The sequence below is a fragment of the Pseudochaenichthys georgianus genome, chromosome 12 (genome assembly GCF_902827115.2).
Source record: "Pseudochaenichthys georgianus chromosome 12, fPseGeo1.2, whole genome shotgun sequence".
NCBI lineage: Eukaryota > Metazoa > Chordata > Actinopteri > Perciformes > Channichthyidae > Pseudochaenichthys > Pseudochaenichthys georgianus.
Genome location: NC_047514.1, coordinates 9,578,811 through 9,602,546, shown reverse-complemented (window position 1 = coordinate 9,602,546; position 23,736 = coordinate 9,578,811). Strand labels below are relative to the sequence as shown.

General features: G+C 39.3%; 2 protein-coding genes across 4 annotated transcripts in view; one reads left to right on the top strand and one right to left on the bottom strand.

Moving 5' to 3' along the window:
* The window catches only part of plppr1 (phospholipid phosphatase related 1), a 48,180-nt gene extending 44,818 nt beyond the window's left edge, over positions 1-3,362 (top strand). Inside the window, exons 7-8 of one of the 3 annotated variants that reach the window (XM_034095397.2) lie at positions 1,316-1,447; positions 1,954-3,362. In XM_034095397.2, coding sequence (XP_033951288.1) covers positions 1,316-1,447; positions 1,954-1,986 — 165 coding nt within the window. In that variant the 3' untranslated portion in view covers positions 1,987-3,362. The other 2 variants (XM_034095399.2, XM_034095398.2) reach the window with 2 other exon arrangements.
* Positions 3,363-5,954: 2,592 nt separating this feature from the next.
* The window catches only part of grin3a (glutamate receptor, ionotropic, N-methyl-D-aspartate 3A), a 61,728-nt gene continuing 43,946 nt past the window's right edge, over positions 5,955-23,736 (bottom strand). The window contains exons 7-10 of the mRNA XM_034096283.1: positions 23,275-23,426; positions 15,989-16,150; positions 15,666-15,736; positions 5,955-7,790 (exon numbers count right to left, since the gene is read on the bottom strand). Of these exons, the coding sequence (XP_033952174.1) occupies positions 7,208-7,790; positions 15,666-15,736; positions 15,989-16,150; positions 23,275-23,426 (968 nt within the window). The 3' untranslated portion in view covers positions 5,955-7,207. The remainder of the gene's footprint in view (positions 7,791-15,665; positions 15,737-15,988; positions 16,151-23,274; positions 23,427-23,736) is intronic.

The window sequence follows — 23,736 nt, the reverse complement described above, 5'->3', positions numbered from 1 at the left end:
CAGAGTACAAACATGGATAGAAAGCAGTCGTCCTTGGTCTTCAGGGATGCGTTTCAGCCGAGCAAAACAAGACAGGGGAAACCAACATGTTGGGCATTTGAAGAGAAGATTGGTTGTAGCTTAAAAGGTTTTGTTCAAGGGAAGATGAAAACAGTTTTGTGGAAACAACAGGTAGTCAGTTGCTTAGATTCCCTGTGGCAGACATTTAGGAAAGAATCAATGTTTTTTTTGTTGATGGAACAGTAATGCTTGAGTATCTCCTTAGATTCTTGCCCAGCTGTTGTGATTCATTTCTTTTGTCTGGGTTCAGTAGAGAAGCACTGTCCATGAACTGCGACGAACGAAGTCAGCTTCAGCATCCTTTAGCGCTGAATCCCCCCGCTACATTTTCTCCTTTGCCACGGCCCGAGGGCATGGTTGGCCTGGGGAGAGGGGGATTCCCCCTCAGGCTGCTTTCTTTGATTAAACAGTCCATGGAGGAGTACAGAAATATAGTAACCTTGGTGATGTCTGTACTGGTAGAAGAACCTGACATAGAACTCTCAAGTAACTGTAATTTATAAGAATTCTATGACACATGAATGAAGAAACAAGGCAGTTCACTGTGCCTGCTGGGCGTAGTGCCATGCCACAAAGGCGAACAACCCAGAGCGTCACTGTCAAAGGATGGCTGCATTTTGTAGAGCTGGCAGGCCCTTCTGATTAAAGGTAATCAAGGTGATATTAGTTCATTTCTTAATGCTACGAGACATTGCCTTTTAAACAATGGTATGACTATCATGTCTAATTCAGATGTCTCATGGCAACACTGTATTATCTGTTGAATTACACTATTTTGTCTGATAACAGGAAGTACAAATGTTAATTAGGGGCCCGGTGTATATACACACACTTGTATTTCCTTATAGAAGCTGGTAAGAATGTCGGACAGCATGCAGTTTAAGAAATGCTCGCAGCAGGTACGGCAATGTCAGACCACCTCTTTTGTCTTGACTGATATGTCCATGCATTCTAGAGAATTTGTGTACAGACATTCATGTTCCTAATTCAATGAAGCCGACGGACCTTAGTGATCCCCTGCATTTTCCTCTCACGCCACCAGCAAGTTATGTTTCTGGGTTTGAATGGAATGGACATCAACGATTTATTTGACCAAACTAGCCTGGGTACACATTATGCTTTTACATTGAGTTATTTGAGATGAAATGTATTGAATCAATGACAAAGTTCTCACTTACCAAACTCCCTCATTTAAAACCTGTGTTTTTGTGAGCTTACCTTGCTATTCACGTTGAACTGTCTTTATACCTTACAGGGTATATGTGTTGTGAACAACTTCAAAGGCGTCCACAGTGCAGCGGCTAAACAGAAAACTGAAGACTACCGTGGCCTGCCTCTGATGACTTTCCCCCGTGTAGAGAGCCCTCTGGAGACTCTCAGCGCACAGGTACCTTAAAACACTTAATCTGGATTTCCGAGATACTTTATCACCATGATGCACATTATCTTTCCCAATTAATTGGCAAAGCTCCCTCGAGACTTAAGCTTAAAACAAAACAAAAAACTGGAACTTAGTCTACTGTAATTTGCCATTCTCTAATTTGTTTTAATGTACTTTCAATCGGCTAAAGAAGGGTTTTTAGTCACCATGTGTTTTTTCTTTCTTTCTATCTTTCTGTCTTTTTTCTTTCTTTCCTTCTTTCTTACTTTCTTTCCATACAAAGCAGTGACACATGTTGAGAAGAAAATACAAGCATGACATTTTGCACTACACCCCTGCCTCCATTCCAAATGCACAGAAAGACACACAGAGCACTCCTGATACTGTTGGACAATGATTTCCCTCTTTCTCCTTATTTCCTCACCTTTTCCTTCTCCTTTCCTCTTCCTTCTCATCTCTGTCAATCCCTATTCTTTTTCTCCATTCCTCCATTCTTCCACGTCCGTTTTTAGAACCACTCAGCATCGATGACGGAGGTCACATGACTAAGGGGGCAGCACCGGGTCACGTTTGCGTCTCCACAGCACTTCCAGACACAATGACGAGGACGCATGCCACGTGGCTCCGAATGCTTAATAAAAAACACTGCTGATATATCTGTTTAAATCACCTGAGGGACTAAATGCACCATGTTTCTAATGGTTCTTATTAAGTTGGGCTATGCTCAATTCTACCTGCCAAGGCACATCCATTGCATCAAAAATATCACAAAGCAAACTTAAGCACAGATTTTTGTTCCAGATATTGAAACTATTTGAAACATCAGACGTTTTTTTCCCTCCAAGGTGTGCTGTTTGTAGTTAGAGGACGGTGTTTTGTACATTTTGTATGAGCGAGTGCTGTAGCCTATCCTGACGGTGTTAAACCTGCACACTTCCTGTTGGCTAACTCACTCTGTCTTACATCACATCCTGTCAGGTGACTTGCCTCGTCGATCGCCACATCTATTCCCCCTCAGTCTGAAAAAATGTGCTATGGAAAAAAATATTGATGTTGTTGTTCTGTGATGTTTGTCATTTGTACAGGAAAAAAAGACAGAATCCTTCTTTTTATTATCTCTCTCTGTACATTAACTGACCGTGTCAGGTCATATTTTGTAAAGATTTTTGTCAATCTGTATGATTATTATGATCCATTTGGACCTGTTTGCCTGCTGTGTAAACCTGGATATGTTTTGGTATCAGTTTAGGTGTTATGGGGAGCGTTACCTCTCCCTGTTGGAGGAAGCGAAAAGGAAGAGTCAGCGACATCCTTAGAGTCAGTAAATGGGGTTTGGCACTTGAAGTGTCATGCCATCAGCCACAACGATATATGATTGGTTGAAATTCTCATTATGAGTGTGTTTCACCCCTATTTACTGATTCACTGTGATGTTGATAAGATTTTCTTTCTATGAAGAGGTCCAGTGGGGCTAGCCTGTGCCAGATCTAACTGAAGACGTCTCTGGTATGACTGTATGAATAACTTTCAACTCAAATCCCAGTGAAATACATCCTTGGAAAATACATGAAAAAGGAAATGAGAAAGAAGTGCTCTTTGGAGTAAATGAGAGTGATTTACTCGAGGCCTGGCTAGCCCTTTTAATGGAAACCAGGCTAATGACTCCTGCTTCACTTTTCCTCCTCGAGGCACCCCCCCCCAACCCACCAGTGGATTGTGATGCAATGTTGTGACTCCATTTCCCATTGGAAGATACGCCCAGCATGACGAGAGAAGTCAAGATGTTTTATAGATATTCATGATTTCAATTATGCTCATTATCATTGTGATTATCAACGTCTTTTTACTTTCAAAACAAAAAAAGCGTTTCATTTGAAATGCAACATATATTTTTTTTTTCTTGGTTTGTCCACAAATTAAATAGTCAGTAGCAACAATGTGTTCTCTTGTGTCTTTATTCATTTTGTGTGCTGGAAGGAAAGTGGTAACTTTGTTTATCCTATAAAACATTGTGGGCGAGGACACGGCTGATAGTGGGTTATAAACAGCTTCAGTCCTCTCTAATTTTAATTTCAAACTGAAATACAAAATAAATAGGGCAGAGAGCAGGACTCCATCCTGTTTGCCCAGTTTTACCAAGTTACCTTGCCTACAAAATGGAAAACATGTCTGCCCTTGTGTTTGTTTGAATATGTATTTGATACTTATTTTCTTTACCTCCATTGTGTGTGCCCTGAGTTGTGTGTGCAGACAGCCCAACCGTAATTATTCTGCTGAATACAAATCCAACCTAACCTCAAACCATGTGTCATCTACATCAACAGCCTAAAGGTGTGTTAACATTAACATACTATCACATTTTGTCAAACAAAATTGCCTTGAATCTGTAAGAAGTTTCTGGTTTTCGTAGTAATATTGTACTATACATGTACTTAGGGATGACACACACATGATACACAGGGTTCAGGGTCAATTGCTCAACGGTTGACGGTCGTGGATTAATTCAGTTGAATTGGAGTAAAGCCATCAATGGTTTCAATAGAAGTGAATGGGAGTAACGTCGACAATTGTTTCGATGGAATGAATGGTACACAGAGGGAATATTTGCAGGATGGTACATTTATAGGGTGCAGTTGGAAGTACACAGTTGAGCGATAGATGTTTCCTAAGGGCTTGGTTCAGTGGAAAAAACACCACTGTGCAAAATCCACTTTTTCATGTCTTTTATACACATGTGTCCCCTCTGTGTAAAGAGATTCTGAAAGTTTCAGGAAAAAAGATTCACACACTTTTTGTCCTGATCCATTTATGTAAAAATGTCTGAAAATGAGCTGATCAGATTTTGGCCACTTTATGATGTCATAACGATTTTTTTTGGCTTGTGTAACCATTAGCCAATCACCAACCAAGGTAAGCCCCCCCCCACACCTTATCACCTGAATCTCCTCCTAGAGCTCCATTGTGTTCTTTTTAACCAAATCTCTCTCAGAGGGGCGTGGGGAGGGGCTCCTTATTTTTCATCTAAAGTAATAGACAGAGAATCAGCACTTTTTAAACAGGGCTGAAACAGGGGATTATGGGATGCTACAATGATCTGTTTGGTATTTTGAATCAAACACTTCAGAGCCCTGTAATATATTGATGAAAAAGAGTATAATAGGAGACCTTTAAATGTTCTTCAAATATGTAGTCAAGCATGATGCGATGAGTTCATGATAATGAAAGTTTCTGGGAGGACCAAAAAACCTTCAGGGTTGTCTTTGAACAAAAAAACAAACTGACATTTATTTTGTGTACTAACAAATGCTAATGCGTGTAATGTGAACAGAAAGCCTGATTACCTTATTGCCTCTGAGAACAAATGAGAAGAAATGGATTAGCAAACATATGTTCAGGCGGGACCCCAAAAAGTCAATATGACCCATTGTTCTGTCGTGTGCTGAGTTGTATATTCAATGAGCGAGGCATTTCCTCTCCATACAACCCTACTGTCCAACCACACATGCTAGAATGAGCATAGACACGCTAAAACCGTGATCTTATTTTCTGTTGATTCATCCTGTTACTCGTGCTGTGATGTTTATGTCACCGCCGAGCAAGGCAAACACACAAACCCAAAGAAAGCTGACGGCTCAGCCAGTGCTCAGCCACTTGCTCTTTTGCACTGTCAGGTATTCATTTGAGCTGTGACAGCCTGCGCTTACCCTGCAGACACACTGGCTGAACAGATAGGGATTTTGTGTGTGTTTGCTTGTGTGTGTGTGTGTGTGTGTGTGTGTGTGTGTGTGTGTGTGTGTGTGTGTGTGTTTGGCAGAATTTGACCATGCCATGTGTTTATAAAATGTCATCCTTGGCTCTTCTGAGTACGCTTTCCTGCCCAAATGGCTGTCCCCTAGCAATATGAATGAAGAATAGTGCATCAACCAAATATCATGTCAATGCAGGAAAAAGTAAACTCACTGGGTTTTTTTGTAGCTTCAGGGTGTTTTAAAAAAATATAATGGGATCTATTTAAATCGGAAGGAATTAGTTACTGCAGTTGAATCTCAATGACCAACTTTAAAAATGTAATATATTCCAGTAAGAACAATCCTTAATGCACTGTTTGACTGGTGTACCCTGGATGTAATGAGCTGAAAACTATTTACCTCTGCGTGAAAGCACATCCCTCAAGTCAGTAAAAAAAGGAATATCATTTTCTTTTGAAATCATGTTTTAAGAGAACTGAAAGGAGAAGATTCTAAACAGTTCCAAGGTTATGGAAGCACAAATAAGTTAAAACTAATGTAACTAAAGTATGCACAAGGCTAAAAGCCTCACTATCCTCCTACGCTCTGCTTTCTTTTATCTTTTTTAAGTTGTATTTTTACACGTAATCACATAAGAAAAAGAAAATGCTTCAATTCAATTAAGTGCAAAGAAGAGAGGTATGTTTTTTAATAATTGGACACATCCAAACTCAAACTGAAAAGATGCAAGAAAATTCACAGTGAGACTGTTTCATCGTGTTCGGTTATGAGAGATCATCATATTCAAATAAAATGTCAGACTTTGACCAGTGGGCCATGTTTATGTTACTTTCACTAATCAACATTGTGTTTGCACCAAAAACAAAACCGTAGTTCTGGTGGTTCTAATGGTAGAGATTGCGAGAGCACCGGTATGATTTCAACATGGTGGGTAAAAATATCCTGTTTTGGATCCCTGATTGAAAAGACTCTTGGATTTATTACAACAGATTGTAATACTTTTTCCGATCCTGTGTTTATAACACTGAAACCTTTGAAGACAAAAACCATCCATACCACAAATCAAAATCTGACAAGTTAAATGATGACTCACAGGTGCAGCTTTCTTTTAAAAACTAGAAGTGCATCGGTGAAGTGCAGGACAACATACATCCACAAAACAAGATGCCATCCAGATGTTCTTGATGAATAAAGACGTTTATTTCTGAATTTTTATTCCTTGTTCTTTCATCATAGCAGATGCCCCAACGACCTTCAAAAAGTGGCAAGAGAAATAAATGACCTTAGCTGCATTGTCATAAGCAAGATTCATTAGGTCATCAATCAAATCAACCGATACATCAATCACCAGCAATTGAATTTATTTTCTTTCCTCCTCAAAGGTACAAGGTTTCAGCGCCAGGCCATACAGACTTAACTGTATAGGTTCAACTTCAGGTCATTTACACTCTCAATAAGTCTCAGCATAAGACTCAGGTGAATTAGCCCATTAAGCTTAAATACCGGTCTTCATATCTGTGATCAAGCTTATCATCATTGCAAGCAGATCTCTTACCCTTGAAGAGACAAGGCTTAGAGGAAAGGGATGAGAAGGACGAAGTGGAGGGCATTAGGAATGGAAGTCAAAGGAAAAAAATGAAGGGATCAGTGAGGTGTAAAAAAAAAAAAGGGGAATGCGAGGGTAATGAAGAGGAAACTTTGGACAGCTGTTCAGTGACAGCAACACGCTAGTGAGGACAGATTTGGTTCAGGGTCCCTGGTTCACCTTTGTCCAATGGCTGTCGTATGAGTGAATCACACGTTCCAGAAGTCAGGAAATGTTCCACTGGAGTGACAGAGCAGGATCCCTGGGGAACGTTTCAGTTGGGCAATCAGGGGAACTCCGGAGGAGGATTCAACTTCCAGAAGGTTAAGGCTCCATCTCCAAAACTCATGAAAGGATCCTTTTCCATAACCTTTTAGGAAACTTGTCCCATGTCTCATCACATTTGTCTGGGCAGAACAAAGGAGAACATTTTCAGAACTCGGGTAGTGTGTTTGTGTGTTGGTTAGTCTGCTCGTGGGGCTGGGTATACTGAGCAAACTGGTTAGACTGGTGAGTAGTGGGCTGACTGTGGGAAGTCTGGTTTGCTTGCTGGTTATCTGATTGGTACTGTTCTAGCTCTCGCTTCCTTCTCATTGCTGTCTGCAGCTGCTGCTTGATAACAAGGATCTGACCCTCAAGTTCTGACAGCTCCTGGACCAGCGGCTTCCTGCCCACACCCAGCCCGGGGCCGCAGTCGCCCACACCCAGAGCCCGGCATGGGCCCGAGGTCGTCCCCTGCCCGGAGCCACCCTGCCCTGGCCCAAGTCCTTGGCCCAACCCCCGCCCCAGCATGTCAGAGCGACCGTTAGTGTTGGTCACTATGGGTAGGTGCTTCTCCAGTAGGGGGAACGTATGTGGATGAGACTGAGGGGATGGGGGTGGTGGTCCAGGGAGCTCCTGGGAGGTTGGGCGCTCCAGGTCATTCTGCATCTCTTGTGGAAGGACCCTACGCCTGTTGCAGTGGGACGACTCTGAAGGATGCCAACATGCTGACTGGTTGTTTCCCTCATTGCACCTGGAGATACGACAGATACATAAAGAAATATCAGGTGATGTTAACATTTAACTCAAAGCAGTACTGTAGCCTCATAGAGCAGCTAGCGTTTGCCTCTTAGACTTGTTTTAATTGGAAGTCCATGCTTTTCTGGCAAATATTGTCTGAATAGGTTAAATGATTGATTCTCCCCTTATTATAATATATGATAGTAGATTTTGTGGGGATTTTGTGGTCCAACCATTTGATTGACCCCAAGATGACATGAAGCTGCACATCTTCATCTATTGTGCTCAGACTAGCTTGCCCTAATGATCACATCACCAATATTTTGGCCAGAAAATATAATTTGTCTAGCTCAACTATAATGGCTTCCAATAAACATTGTGAAACTGATGATTGTAATGCTGCATCTTGAGCAGCCATGCATGAACTGAAGCCTGTTTTAAGTCTTAATAATGTCACATATAAGGCAAATAAGCAATGATGAATATCCCCCCAAAACATGCTGGTTTTCAAGATCAAATAAGTAGACCTTGAATGACAAGCCTTACTGGACGAATGAATGTCCAATTAATATCCTCCTGGACTCACACTGACCCCGGCCGACCTCTCCCATCCATCCTGGAGGTCTACCCTCATCTTTAACCCTAATGAGCACCAGCAGCAGCACCGTGAGTTGGAGGAGTGAGGTGTCAGTCACAATATCAATAATATAATAATGTTGTATTCCCGCTTGAAAATTCCCTCAAACTGCATGTTTTCTCTTCGTGCTCGTGCAAGGTAGGAATGGACCAACAGAGTGATCCATCATTTTCCATTTAACAGCCCTTGCTAGCCGTCTTTTCAACTCAATCACCCTGCATAACTAGGTTTTATTTACAAAGAAATGTGTAAAATAAAATAGAGCTTCAAAGTTACACAACCTTAAAAAAAATAGCCTGACATTGTCGTCCTTGGTCACACCAATACCTTTGATTGCACTGACCATAAGAAACTCCTGTCACATCGAGTCACTTTGAACTTTTGCCCAAAGTTTCTATTTTGTGTCTTCCACACAGCATCAGAACTTGATAGGAAGAAAGCAGAAGGCTGGTGTTGAGTTTAGTGAACATATCAGAGTGTCCTTGCTTCTCAAAACCATGGAAATGTTTTTCCTGGAGGCAGCCTCAGTCTTTATCCAGATACTTGATTCCACATATATAGTTATAATTGAAATATGTATCTGTTGGTTAGCACATTAAGTCTAGCATAGTTAGACCTACCGTATCTCAGTAGCTCTAGAGAAAACCCCATTTTATATCCAGACACAGTCAGACTTAAACATAATGAACTGCATGGTATTTCTTGCAGACTAGTGCTTTATTAAAATAACGTTATGGGGTGTTTTGGCTGGTAAGTGGTGAGTAAGTTCAACATCCTGAGTTCTCATTCAAACGTTGCTTTTTGAGAAGAACGGTAGATTACTATTGGGTTTAAATGGTACACTGGTTGTACAATATGAACAGAAACATTTTAAAGCCTCTGGATCTCCCAAACTATTACATAAAGCAACAGAAATGTTTTTTCCTGCAGTCATATATAAGGTAGTTCTGACTTTTTTTTTTATATCCATTGAAGCAGATATGAAGGGGAGAAATAACCTTGATTTCATTTGAGAGACGTAGAACAAGAGACTCCCCTCACCTCTCTGAATCAAAGGAGCTTTCCATAGCGATTAAAAAGCGACAAGAAGAATCTAATGAGATACGCACTGACATCCAAAGACACCTGAATGATGAGGCGTCAGAGAAGAGGAACATGAAAAGAACCTTATCTTAAAAATGATGTTTGCAACTTTTGACAAGAAGGCACCTGTGCTTACATCACGGCTGCAATGAAAGAGAGAATCCTTTTGCAATGAGGTAAAACTTATCAAATTGCTTTAGCCTAGAGTCTCAACATAATCACCCCAATTTCAGATTCTTAAGAAGCATTACGTGAGGGTGTAAGTGTATGAACTTGATGGCATGAAATAAAACAGCAGGTCCCTTGTTGGCGTTCAAACGTCTAGACAGAAACAGTTGTTTTTCAGTTAGCTTTTGTGCTATTAGGTCTCAATGAGAGTGGACACGTCAGACTTTAAGATAACTGCTTGGAAGTCACCTTTAGAGACACTCCGTCATGCTTTTATCTTTAAATACCTCCTCCCGATATCTTATACCTTTAAATGGCTTGTTTTTACTTCTATTGATTGATAAGCTTTTTTCTTTTTATCATTCATATTGAAAGCATTTTGTCACTGTTCTCAAAACGTGACGCAAATATAGATAATTCTTATTCACCCAGCCTCTGAATTGATTTATTTAGCATTTAGGAGTCCTTGCCTCACTCCCATATGGAATAGGAGCTTGTTCGACTTTCATTATGTGAATGGACGTGATAATTTACTATATAATATATTATGAAAACACCAACTCTTTCTTTGTTCCCTGTTAGAGATTCCCAGAAGAAATAATGATGTCAAGGTCAGAAAGTGCCGTGCAACTTGCAAAGAGTTTAAAAGATGAAAAGCACGCTGAAATACAAATAATAAGTAATGTCCTTTATGTCATTATTCACATAGATGGTGGGGAAAATAAGTTTGTAAACGTAAAGCTCATTATAGTGTTCCTCTCACTCACATCAGAGGGCGTCTACTTTTCTCAGTCGGAAACAAACAGGGCCCTTGGTTTTACATTATGTATGTGAAGATGTCAGAGCGCCTATACACAGCTGCAAGTCAGCATATTTCTACCTTATCATTTACCGGGATATAATGTTGCTTTCACATCTGCTGGAGAACTGCAAATATTCTCAAGTCTTTCCTTACAAAATACAAACATAATATACAGTTCGCACAATCGTCCACATCCTTTTCAGAGATATCTGCTCCCGCCTACATCCACTTTGCAACTTCACCAGATTCCTCGCATTACATTATCTCCAGTTCTTCGTTTACAATTTCATAAATATGGATTTTTCTCCATCAGCAGTGGTTTCACAAATAATGTTGCTGTGGGAGAAACGTCTGTGTAGCAATGCAGTGGGAGTCACCGACTCATGAAGGAGACACGGGGCGAGCTGGAGCTTTGATGGCAAACACTGACGGTTTATTTGGAGTCACGGCCGGAGAGTTGACAAGACAGGTGGTGTGTCATGAGTTGACACAGCGGTTGCCAAACCAATTCTGAAGAACTCTTTCTGTAGCTCGAGGTTTTAACTAGTTCGGAGTGTAATAATCAACATTCTTCATCAGCGAGACTACACATTATGGACTCTGAATCTAACTAGAGCTCTCGTCCATAGGAAAGAATGTGCGTCAGGGAACCTACGTCCTTGAACGGTAAACTACCTCATGGCGGCTTGTGCTCTGTCATAGACTGGCAACAACAATGCGCCCAAGCTGCTCCTCCTTAAGAGAGATAGCAGCAATACCCAAGGCCGTAGACCGATGCCGTGGGAAAGGAGACAGTGAGAGGAGAAAATGATTAACTGTGTCAAAGGTTGATACCTAAGCAAATTATTTCAGTTGCAACCTACTGTAGATCAACAGACACCAATACAGAATCCAAGGCTACTTCCAAATACTATTATGTCTCCTGTTTATCAGTGCGACTTATGAAAAGCACAGCTCGTGTTTCCCTGCAGCAGTTCTCCAGGAACCAAATACTTCACCGCTGATTTCTTTTCCCCCACCCATCTGTCAGTACAGATGTGCGTCAGCTTGTAGCTCAGTGAATAGGGAGTCCTTCAACAAGCAGGACACATTAGACAAGCCCCCTGCTGGAGTGACCTTGAGCAAGATATTTAATCCCAACAAGAAGGTCATACAGCTGTAAATGACCTCTTGACCGCCCTGCGGAGGCTGAAAACAATGTAGAATTTTCTGTTCTTGCAGTAAACTTTTATACTGTAGGTCTTATCTCTGATTCCTTTCAAATAATTGTGATGGTGTGCTAACACAGCAGGAGAGACAGGAGAGAACAAAGCCGGCCCAATTATTTCAACTCTGCAGAGTCCCTCTCGTTGCCCTGAAATGTAACTCTTGAGGGAATTGTATGTACACTCATAGGTGAGTCATCAAAAGCTCAATACAAAGTGTTAACTAGACATTGCATACTTTAGATATTCTAAACAATGAATGAAACACAGCTGGAATGTTGCGCAAAATGGAGACCAATATTAAAAAAGGATTGAAGATGTGAGATATTTTTTAATTATGAAGGCAATAAAGAACACTAACAACAACTCAAAGTTGTAGCCATGACTGTACTCTATGAATGTCACTGCAAGCAAGCTGCACATTCCAAAAAGTGGAGGTTTTACACACATCTCAACCCCTGCAGCAAAGAAGATATATAAAGTAAAATCCCCTCAATTTCAGAGCAGGCACCCACGATTAGTTTCACCAATTCAGTATCCATCTGAATGTAGAATAAAGTCACATTCTCCCCTTCTATTCCCGGGTTATTAAAAATGTTTCTGCAGACCATTTTGAAGTCACAGTGCAGTTAACCTTTTGAATATAAAATGCTATTGCTTCATAATTTCATCCTTAGGCCTTTGTGGGAAATTCTGCATGATCAGTGTATGAATTCTCGCATTATGGCCAGAAACTTGTTTTGTTAGGACAAAGTGATGTTGAGCTCTGATCTTTCAAAACCAAACTCAAGTAACAAAGTCATGTTTGTGCAACATTTTAGAAAATAACTCTAGGCTTTCCTTTCATCCTGTGGGACGGACTGATCGATAACTCAAAACATTTGGGTTAAAAACTAGGTTTCAAAGCAAGTTAATAGTACTTTTAAAGAAGTATAAACAGGGGAAGCAATGATCCTATCCCATGTAATCCCTCCATCAAAGAGTTGAATTGTAACTGATGTACTAATAGTGACATATGATATTTTCATGTCGGATCTACATGACCTGAACACTGTGTTTGGTACTAAATCACTTTCAGACATACACTTCCCTGATCTCTTTTTTCTCTGCCATATTTGTTGAAACATTCAGGAATAAAATATGTTAAGCCCTATCCTAAGAAGTATTTTTCGACCAATTACATTTTTACCCAAATCCACCATTTGGTTGAAGAGTGCCTCTTTGTTATAATGCTGATAAAACAGGTGTTTATGCACCACATGTTTTCTCTGGTAACAGACCTCAAGCTGGAGCTATTAAGATCACTACATATCATCACATGAATGGAGAGATTATCATATTTCTGTTCAATGTTTGCAAAACAGACACACCAGGTTTCTATGGGACACCGGCAACATGACGGTAATAATTTCTGACTTGTAGACAGCGTGCAGGCACGGGGCAGAAGAGCTTGATTGAATGAGCTAAATCACGCAGCCGTAGGTAATCTATCCTCATTACAACCGGCATCCCTCACACAGCCTTGGCTCCATAATTATTACGTGTATTTAATCCCCGCTTTGAGTGCTCCACCTGAGTGTCCCCTCAGCGATGGTGTTAAGTAGGGAAAGGTGTAAAGCAGAATTTAAATAGAGGAAGATGAAATGGAACTCTTTTGCTTGAGGGTAGTTTTGATCTCCCCTTAGAGACCATAAAAAGAGTAATAAATGTCCCACTTTGCTTGCTGTAGGATAGCAAAGCGCTACTTGGCAATGGCAGAAGCGACCAAATGTGAATAAAAGGGGATCATTTTATGACAGACACTGTATTGATGTCAAAATGACGGTCCAGATTAGTTACATAAACCGTAATAAAGTGCACCCATTTGCAACGTTTGAAAAGAAACGGACCCAAAAGGAGCTTTCATGATTCACTAAATCTCTCTCTGTCACCCACTGAGCCAAACAATACGCCGCTACGTCAGCATGAGATTATTCCCTCAATTTCCCTTACTGATAATTAGCTTCCAACAGACTGCCCATTCTATTTAGTTCCTGATTAAACGGGTCCCTTCACTGCCACTTGGATGTTAATTGATGTCACTTATTCACAGCCGGATAATTTGGCCATTGGGCTGTCTAAGTTTGGAAAATTGGCTTCCTGCTAGACATTTTATTTTGAGTGATTATGGGCACATACAGTATGTGATGTGATGTGTTTAATGATACCCTAGATTTTAGCCTTGCATCTTCCTTAAATCTTCTTTTTGTCTTCTGTTTGTATTGCAGTTGTGTTATGGTATTATAAGATGTGAGATGGAGGGAAAATAAATTGCATTTGGTTGAGGGTGCCTGATAAAACTCTGTATGAGTACAAATGCACACTAAAACATGTGTGTTTGTGTAATCAAGCAATTTTTATTTGAGTAAAAACCGTGGAAAAGTTTGTAAACTTGAAAAAAAAAGCACAAATGGGATGGAAAGGGATTCAATTTCAGTTATTACTCTAGTGATTTTGTCATGCTGTTATTTGCTACGTTTCTATAATTTTAACCACGTTTTGTGTCCTCTTCTGCAGTGGTTTAATGGCATTTTTGGAAACATTGGAGCTATCCACTGTAATTACCAACAGTAATGGATGCACTCATTACAAAGCATTACTTAAAGGAGACATATTATGCTAATTTTCAGGTCCCTATTTGTACTTTGGGTTTCTACTAGAACATATTTCCATGCTTTAATGTTAAAAAAAAATACATTATTTTTCTCAAACTCTATGTAGGAATATTACGGAGCCCCCTAGGGGACATGGAGAAGAAAAAAAAAATTATTTGAACAAAAAAAAAAAAGATATCGCAAAGGTTTTGCGATTTTTTAGTACTTCCTGGTCAGTTCGGCTGCTACGGCAACACCACAGAAACCACAACAATGGAGTGGTTCATCGATTTTAATTTGAGCTTGGCCTTAAATATAAAGACATAACATCAGTGCTTGGTAATAGGCACGGGTTTCACAAATAGACTATGTATATAAAAGGGTTTCACATAAGTGAAGACACCTCAAGAAAACACTCGAGCGAGGGGACATGCACGTTCCTCTGAGCTGAGTTATTGACAGATTCGAATTTCGCGGATCAATAACTCATGAACATAACGTTGTAAAAATACAAACAACATGACTTTACAATCATAGCAAGGTAGACAACGAGCTACAGAGTCGTTTTTATCAGAACAGTTCGATACGCGCCGTCATCCGAGCTAAACATCAAGAATTGGTCACAATCTGCAGCTTGAGGAGGGAGAGGAGTGCTTAGGGACCGTCTACAAACTGCAACGGGGTTTTGCGATATATCGCAAAGGTTTTGCGAGATCTCGCAAAACATTTTTCTTTTTCTTTTTTTTTTCTTCTCCATGTCCCCTAGGGGGCTCCGTAGAATATACCTGTATTTCTCTGACTGAAATGCTTTGTTTTAGTGCGTGTCTCTTTAAGACTCTTAATAACACATTCAGCTTGCTGTGATTGGTCAGTCTTTTCAGGTTTTCTGGCTGTCCTGTTACAACATTGCTACTCCACTATTTACCTATAAGTGTGTAATTGTGACATTAACTTTAGGAAGGCATGACGGCTCATTGAAAGGAATGGTTTCTGAATAGGGACTGTGTGCATTTTCATTTGAGTCTTTATAAAGCAACTAGAAGACATGCAAATGTAACATTTTACTTGATAGGATTCTTAAAATGTCAGAGCTGTGTTAAGCTAGTGGCGCGCCTGTTTCTGTTGTATACTTGCTGTAAGATTTTGAACAAGCCAAATTCCCAAGCCAAAAGAAAGTGCACTAAGGGTCATACAAGATAGCATCGAAACTGGGCTTGGTTCATATTGAGTTCAATCCCTTATGAATATGATTGACCTCAAATCAAATTATTTAAAAAAAACATTACATTACATTACAGTCTGCTGGATTTATTTGATAAAAATGAAATTGTATTGATTCCTGCAATGGCGGGGACAGTACCTCTTATCAGGCTTGGTTACAGTCTGCAGTTTGTCATCGTTGAAGACTGAGTTAAGGGCTCGGTGTAATCTCTGGAAAACAAGAAACACATCAGCTATTATTCTGATGTTGAATCGGAATGTGACATGCAGTGTGTGCAAAAGTAGAAAAGTGGAGTACATTGACATTCTATTACGGCTACTTTCACTCACTCACTGAAATAATCAGACTCATGGTGATTGTGGAGTGGTTATTTAGTTAGTAATGATCCAAAAGGTGCTTCACTTTGTTCTAAATGTGTGTGTGTGTGTGTGTGTGTGTGTGTGTGTGTGTGTGTTCAGTACCTGGCTCGTGTGCAGCCAGTATCTGAAGCGTGGCTCCTTGACCCTCGGGATCACCAGCTTGTACACAATGTGTTCTGCTACTGTGGTCACAAGAGACAAAACCACGCCCACACAGAGCATCACAAACAGACCGGAGAAATGCTTTATTCCCATCTGCAGCGTCTGGAGAGAAGAAAGATAGAGACACAGAAAAAGAGATCAGTTGTGCAAATCTGTTTCTTCTCATGAACAGTTGTCTATAAAAGTCTGGGAAGTATCACAAATCTGGGACTTAAAATGATACAAACTCCCTCAGTACTGTTACTAGGGACATTTACCCCAGTTTTGTGTACAATTTTGAAGTACCATACCTTCATTTTTCTGTTGTAAGTTACTTTAATTTGGTCTACTCCACTTAATTTCAGAGGCCATTTTTATACTTTGTACTCCACATCTAAATTACTTTTGGCACTAGTTACTTTGCAGATTTACATTAATAAGGCAACATGTAAATCCACTGATATATTATGTTAATGCATGTGTTAAGCTACCCAGCAGCATATGGGCGGCGTTTGGCACAGTGAGTTGTGCGCAGGTGTTCGGATCAGGTTCAAACCCCACTGCAGTCAGCATGTCGTTGTGTCCCTGAGACACTTCACCCCAAATTGCTCCTGTGGTGATTGTCCACAGAATTGAGTATGTAAGTCACTTTGGATAAAAGTGTCTAACAAGTAATATGTAATGTAATGAAGCAATTCAAATTGGCCAACACTTATTCAAGCTGCATTAGTGTTACATGTACACATTAATTAGTGTGTATGTACACATTAATGCATGCACATTAATGTACACATGTACATTAATGTACACATTAATGTACACTTAATTAATGTACACATTAATGTACACATTAATGCATTTATATAACATATACAATTTTGACATGGAGAGTATTTTTACTTTCTGTATTTAAAGTACATCTTTATGCTCACGTGTTTAACTTCTACTTGAACACGATTTTGAATGCAGGACTGTTTCTTGTAAAAAAAAAAAATGTTAACCCTGTACTGGTACTTCACTGAATAAAGAATATCCAGCCCTTATGTTTTGCTGCATTGTGGTAAAAACACAAAACAAAACATTTGACATAAAGTGAATATCTTTTATTTATTGTAATAAAAAAGTAATTTCAGAAAAATACTGACATACAGCATGTGTTTTGGCATCCTTATCTTAAATAAGCACATGTTGTTTTCAGTAATAGGTGTGACATTTGCCTTTGGATTGTGTATGAGAAAAATGATTCTCGAGCTCATGATAATACTACTGTAATTATATTTTGTATGTCTGAACCGGGTGATGTATTCAAGATAGTTAAAAATCCCTAAGCTGTTTGACAAGCAACTAGAAGTCATCGGCTCCCATTCTTTTAAAAAATCCCATTAAAAACATCTTGCACAAACAAAAAGCTGAATTGCCATTTGTATTGAATCATATACCCATTATTTGAGTATAACACTCAACATATTGTTCAAATGTTTTTCCAAAAAAAAGTTAACTTTTGCTTTCAACTCAGTCATTATCAGAAGGTAACAACACAATGCAGTTGAAAAAGTGAGGAAACGTACTGTAGAAGGGAACAAGTTAAATAGTTTGTGCACAATGCTTAATTAGCATTGTCTTTTCCAGAGAGTAACACGTCTAAAATAGGATATAACAGTAGGAGTTGTATTTGAACTCACTGTGACTTTCCTCAAATCCTGCTATACTAAGAAAACACTTCTGAAAGACTTACACTGCGATATCACACTTCCTCCCCCCCCTCACATCTTAATTGGCTCTCATTCCATTCTAAATGTGTCACCATGGAGAAAGCTCTGGGAAATATACGACCAGTCTACAAGTTTGGCATCTCCTATTGTGATATTACACTTTTCTTAATTAAGCGCCAGTTGCAGTTACCGCAGATGTACAGTACATTCTCATATGAATCTTTTTGTTAATGCTGAGTATGGAGCAGCTCCTGCAGCAGATGCAATGATTGCATTATAAAGTCATGCTGGTAACAAATAAAAAATAAAATACATGATGGATTAAATTCGTCATTGCAGTATTGTGACTTGGCAAGCTGGCTGTAATGACATTTTGGAGAGTGGGAGCTGATGATTTAAAGTTGGGAAATATAGACAGTAGTGATATCTGACGGCCGGGGAAGACATTTTCAAGTCAGGAATACAAATAAAAATGACAGTGGTATTATCCTTTAACATTATGATAAGCTTACTGAGGATACATGACATTTATCTAATGTAATGCTCCAGAGTAAGTTATTGTGCGCCAACCCACTCCAATATTCCTCACAATTATGGGCTTCCTAGGATCAGCACATTTAAGCACATATTCTACTACATTTCTTTGGCAACACACTGTCTCTTTTTACTGCATGCAACCATATAAAACCATTATTTTTCACAGTGATCTTATAATTTGAAAGTTCACCACATACATTTACTGCAAAAATCTAACATAAAAATCATAATTTCTCATCCCTTTGATCACAATTTATGTCTCCGTAATGTTAAGTGTGGCCCTCGTTAATGAATAATATGTCCTTTATTGGTATTGATTTTATTACGCAAATTATTTGGGGCGACAATGAGGTTGGCTGCCGTCGGTGAAGCCAATCCATCAGATTTTTCATCTTTTCAGATTCACAGGCTTTCTGCTGGAGGTGTAGCTTTTATAATAATGAATAAAAGTACAACAAAAAAATGCTGAGCCGGACTAAACTGAGCCAGCCTGCTGCTTACTGCATATTTTGTTCTCTACTGTAGCTTGTTTGTGTATGCTGCTCTTGTTCTGTTGTTGTATAGCCTGAAGTTGTTTATCGTGGTTTTGTGCTGGACTGCTAGTCATTAAATGCAATGCTTGTCTGTAAGAAATGGCAGATGTCTTTTGTAAACATGTTTTGCTTACAGTCAATGTTTTGGACCAATGACACCAGATCTTCACCCTGGAGACAGCTGTGTGTGTCCCATGTGAAACCTGAAGTCAAGTTTGGCATATTAGTTACGTAATCCCATACGAAAGAGGCCCTTTTGTGTTTTTGGTGGGTTTCCTTTTCTTTTAGTGTATAGGTTTCTGTGCATGTAAATGGTCTGCAAAGGCTGAAATCACAAGGTGTCTTCCAGAGGGATTGTCTCGCTTCCCCCTGCCTGAAACCAATTGATATGACTCCTTTGTTTATTGCTGTAAGATAATGACATTACTATGGAACACTCTAGCTTCTATTGGCTAGCACACAAACACATGCAGTGATATACTAAGAGGACATCTCTAAGCTGTTGACCAGTCACAACTGAGCCGGCCAGCTAACCAATCAGAGCAGACTGGGCTCTGGTTTCAGACAGAGGGTGAAAAGAGGTGCTGCAGCACATGAGAAAAATAAAGAGCTTTTTGAACATTAAAGCATGTAGACATATTACAGTAGAGGCATGAAACGCAAATATGAATCTGAAAATGAGCAGAATATCTACTACTTTAAATAAGGCTTATTTTGTATTCAATGGAAACAAATCTTGTTTCCTAAGCTTAACAAAGTGGTGTTCCGAAGGCTTACTAATCGCTCGTGATATTGGACTTCATAAATAATTACCTTTCTGTAAGATATCATAAAATCCTTTGTATGAGGATACATTGACCTCCTTCCCTCACGGAGCTTTAACCAGAGATAAGAATGTGTTCTTGTTAAATAAAAGGTGAAATAAAAAAATATATAAATATGATCATGTGAATTTTTGCTCTGATATTTTCCAGTGTTCATTTTGATAGCACATTGTAAGTCTGACAAACTGCTACTCAGTTGATTCAATTGAATATAACATATTCTACACTGAACAAAAATATAAATGCAACACTTTTGTTTTTGCTCCCATTTTTCATGAGATGAACTCAAAGATCTAAAACATTTTCTATATACACAGAATAACCATTTCTCTCAAATATTGTTCACAAATCTGAACAAATCTGTTATAGTGAGCACTTCTCCTTTGCCGAGATAATCCATCCCACCCCTACCCCTACCCCTCACACCAGATACTGACTGGTTTTCGGACCCACCCAGACCCCCCCAATAAAGCAAAACTGCACGTTTCAGAGTGGCCTTTTATTGTGGCCAGCCTAAGGCACACCTGTGCAATAATCATGCTGTCTCATCAGCATCTTGATATGCCACACCTGTGAGGTGGGATGGATTATCTCGGCAAAGGAGAAGTGCTCACTATCACAGATTTTTTCAGATTTGTGAACAATATTTGAGAGAAATGGTTATTCTGTGTATATAGAACATGTTTTAGATCTTTGAGTTCATCTCATGAAAAATGGGAGCAAAAACAAAAGTGTTGCATTTATATTTTTGTTCAGTGTAGAATATGTTATATTCAATTGAATCAACTGAGTAGCAGTTTGTCAGACTTACAATGTGCTATCAAAATGAACACTGGAAAATATCAGAGCAAAAATTCACTTGATCATATTTATATATTTTTTTATTTCACCTTTTATTTAACAAGAACACATTCTTATCTCTGGTTAAAGCTCCGTGAGGGAAGGAGGTCAATGTATCCTCATACAAAGGATTTTATGATATCTTACAGAAAGGGCAAAGGAGAAGTGCTCACTATCACAGATCTTTTCAGATTTGTGAACAATATTTGAGAGAAATGGTTATTTTGTGTACCGGTATATAGAAAATGTTTTAGATCTTTGAGTTCATCTCATGAAAAATGGGAGCAAAAACAAAAGTGTTGGGTTTATATTTTTGTTCAGTGTAGATAACTTATAACATATTCTAGATAACTTATTTTACAACACTATCTATTATGTGCATATACAGCAAATCACTAATATAGTTGTATCTCAAATTAAATGTCACGCAGGTGAAATAAAATACTGGTCAAGCAGTTTCCTCTGCTGTCAGTGGAGGCATGATGCTGCAAAATGAAATGTACCTCGAGCAATTTAGATGTCTGCAACTGTAGATAGCATCTGTAGCAAGTCTAGCTGTCACACAGAGAAGAACAACTGGTTCCCTGAGTTTGTGTACTGCAGTGTTCCACTTCTGCTCATATGAGAATATGGTTATTTGCTTGTATCCTAATTAAACATGTAAATGAGCAACCAGCATGGCGTTATGTGCCTTTGCGACGCACACTAGCTAATGAAATAAATGAATGAAATGTGGCAGAGGGATGTGTTTTTTTGGGAGTGAGTTTTAATTAATGCTTGATAATAGTGAGTGTGCCATCGGCAACCAGCTAGAAGCACTTTTGGGGATTCCTGAGTCACAGATGGGCGGAGAGACGGCAGCTGAGAGAGCTAAGTGCTCGGTAATAGCAGAAGGGAATGGACTGCAGGGCCAGGGATGTATTGGACTGGAGTTTTGGAGACAAAGCGCGGTTAGCATGTGGAGGATTAGGGGCCGGGCTCTGAATGAATAAAGAGGTTGTTCAGGCAGTGCAGGGAAATTATTCTGATATACCAGCCAGGAGAATGGTAAGGTATGGACACTTTTGAAACAAAAAAAAGAGAAAGAAACAGACTCACTAACCAATGGAATGGGTGCAAATAAAAAGTGGTGTTTCAGTTGGTATCATAGGTTTTTTCTAAATCCTGCTATGTATATCAAAGACTATCGATCTAGTTTAATGCTGCACAAATCAATATTCTTATGTAAACAAATGATTCAATTACTTTTTGTAATAGGTAAAAAAAAAAATGTGTAGAGAAATGCATTTTAAACGCTATTATTCTCTATCTATATTAATAGTTTAGGTGAAAATGTCGAAGGAGCAACCTTACATTTTTATGCGGACGATACCGTTATGTACTGTGCAGGTCCCTCGATTAACGAGGCTGTTGTTAAATTACAGGCTGTTTTTAACATTATTCAGGCTCAGCTCTCTGAGCTTAAGCTTCTTTTAAATGTGGATAAAACCAAGGTAATGCTCTTTTCTAAAGCTAAAGTTAAAAATACACCGGAGACTGCTTTGGATATTGTAACTACGCAAGGAATACAACTTGAAGTGGTTACCTGTTACAAATACTTGGGTATCTGGCTTGATGATTGTCTCACTTTTAAACTTCATGTCAATAACCTGCTTAAAAAGCTGAGGGTTAGGCTAGGTTTCTTTTACAGGAACAAGTCCTGTTTCTCGCTTGAGGCCAGGAAAAGGCTAGTCACTGTGACCTTTTTACCTGTGCTGGACTATGGGGATCTGGTTTATATGAATGCACCTGCCAATTACCAGAGCAAGTTAGATGCTGCGTATCACAGTGCACTGAGATTTTTGACAAATTGTAAAGCACTTACGCATCACTGTACCCTGTATACCAAGGCGGTTTTGCCATCACTTACTGTACGGAGGCTCAGCCACTGGTACTTTTTCATTTACAAAGCCATGTTGGATAAACTACCATCTTATATCTGCTCCCTGATCTCTCTGCGAATTGAAAGTACTTATTGCCTGAGATCGCATGCTGTGGTTTTATTAAATGTGCTAAGTGCTAGGACTGTCTTAGGGAAGAAAGCTTTTAGATGTGCAGCTCCACTAACATGGAACAGTCTGCAAAAAGAATGGAAAATGACCAAGCTAGTACCATTACATGTTTTTAAAGCTCGGTTGGATGCTACAAAATCAGATGCTGTTGGTACCTGTACATGTGGTTAGATATGTAAATTGTAATCCCTGTACATTTTGCTGTATGATGTCCTTTTGTTGTTCTGTTGTTTATGTTTTTATGTCTTCTTGTGGAACCTACTGCTGCAGGTCTCCCTTGAAAAAGAGATCATTGATCTCAATGGGATTTTACCTGGATAAATAAAGGTTTTGAATTGAATCCAGTTCCCCTCAGCTCTACAGTAGTTTAGTTGTAGTGTCTTTCAGCTTATTTTTTCGGTTTTCCAGCTCACAACCTTGCTGTTTTTAAATTGTATTTAGGACAATAAATATACAATATTTTCAGATTGCCTTTTCTGTGTGGCGTTCAATTATACTTCATATATAGAGTCTGGTAAGCAACTTGAGATGTAAGGTCGAGTGTTGGACAAAATATCTACGACTGCAAGTAACCAGTTTACAAGCTAATACAAAACGTAATAATCATCATGACTGCCGATAGGTTCCAGAATTGCATTTGGCCAATCTTGGAACACAGAATGGATTTTTTTTTTACCTTAAAGCGTAATTGACACATTTGTTTATGAGACCAGGCTGGTAGTTGTATATAAGAGGGGTTTATGTTCCTACCTCAGTCACAGCAAAGCTGCGCTTTCCACAGGGCACAACCTTGTACCATTTGTCATGCAGCGTGTCCATGAAGCCATCAGACTTGTACTGACTAACAAGCTCTGAGATGTTGGAGGTGAGTGGAGAATTCTGAGGAAGACCGATTCCATAGCCTGCCAATAGAAACACACACAAACATACAATGTGACTATTCCCCTGTCACAGCTGCAATATCCTGTTAACTTCACCTCCATGCACTCTCATTATATTCTTTCGACCGAAAAAAAAGAACAGCTGAACAGAAAGAAGGGAGAGTTTTTACCCTCACAATTCTTACATTGTCAATAAATCTCAGAATTGTTTGCATGCCAGGGAAGTTTGACAAATCCAGCGATAGCCAATTACAGAAGTACCTCGCCTTTGTAGGAGGTACACTGATTGATTTGGATTGTATCCTGGAAGCTTAAGGGTGCATTAAGTAAT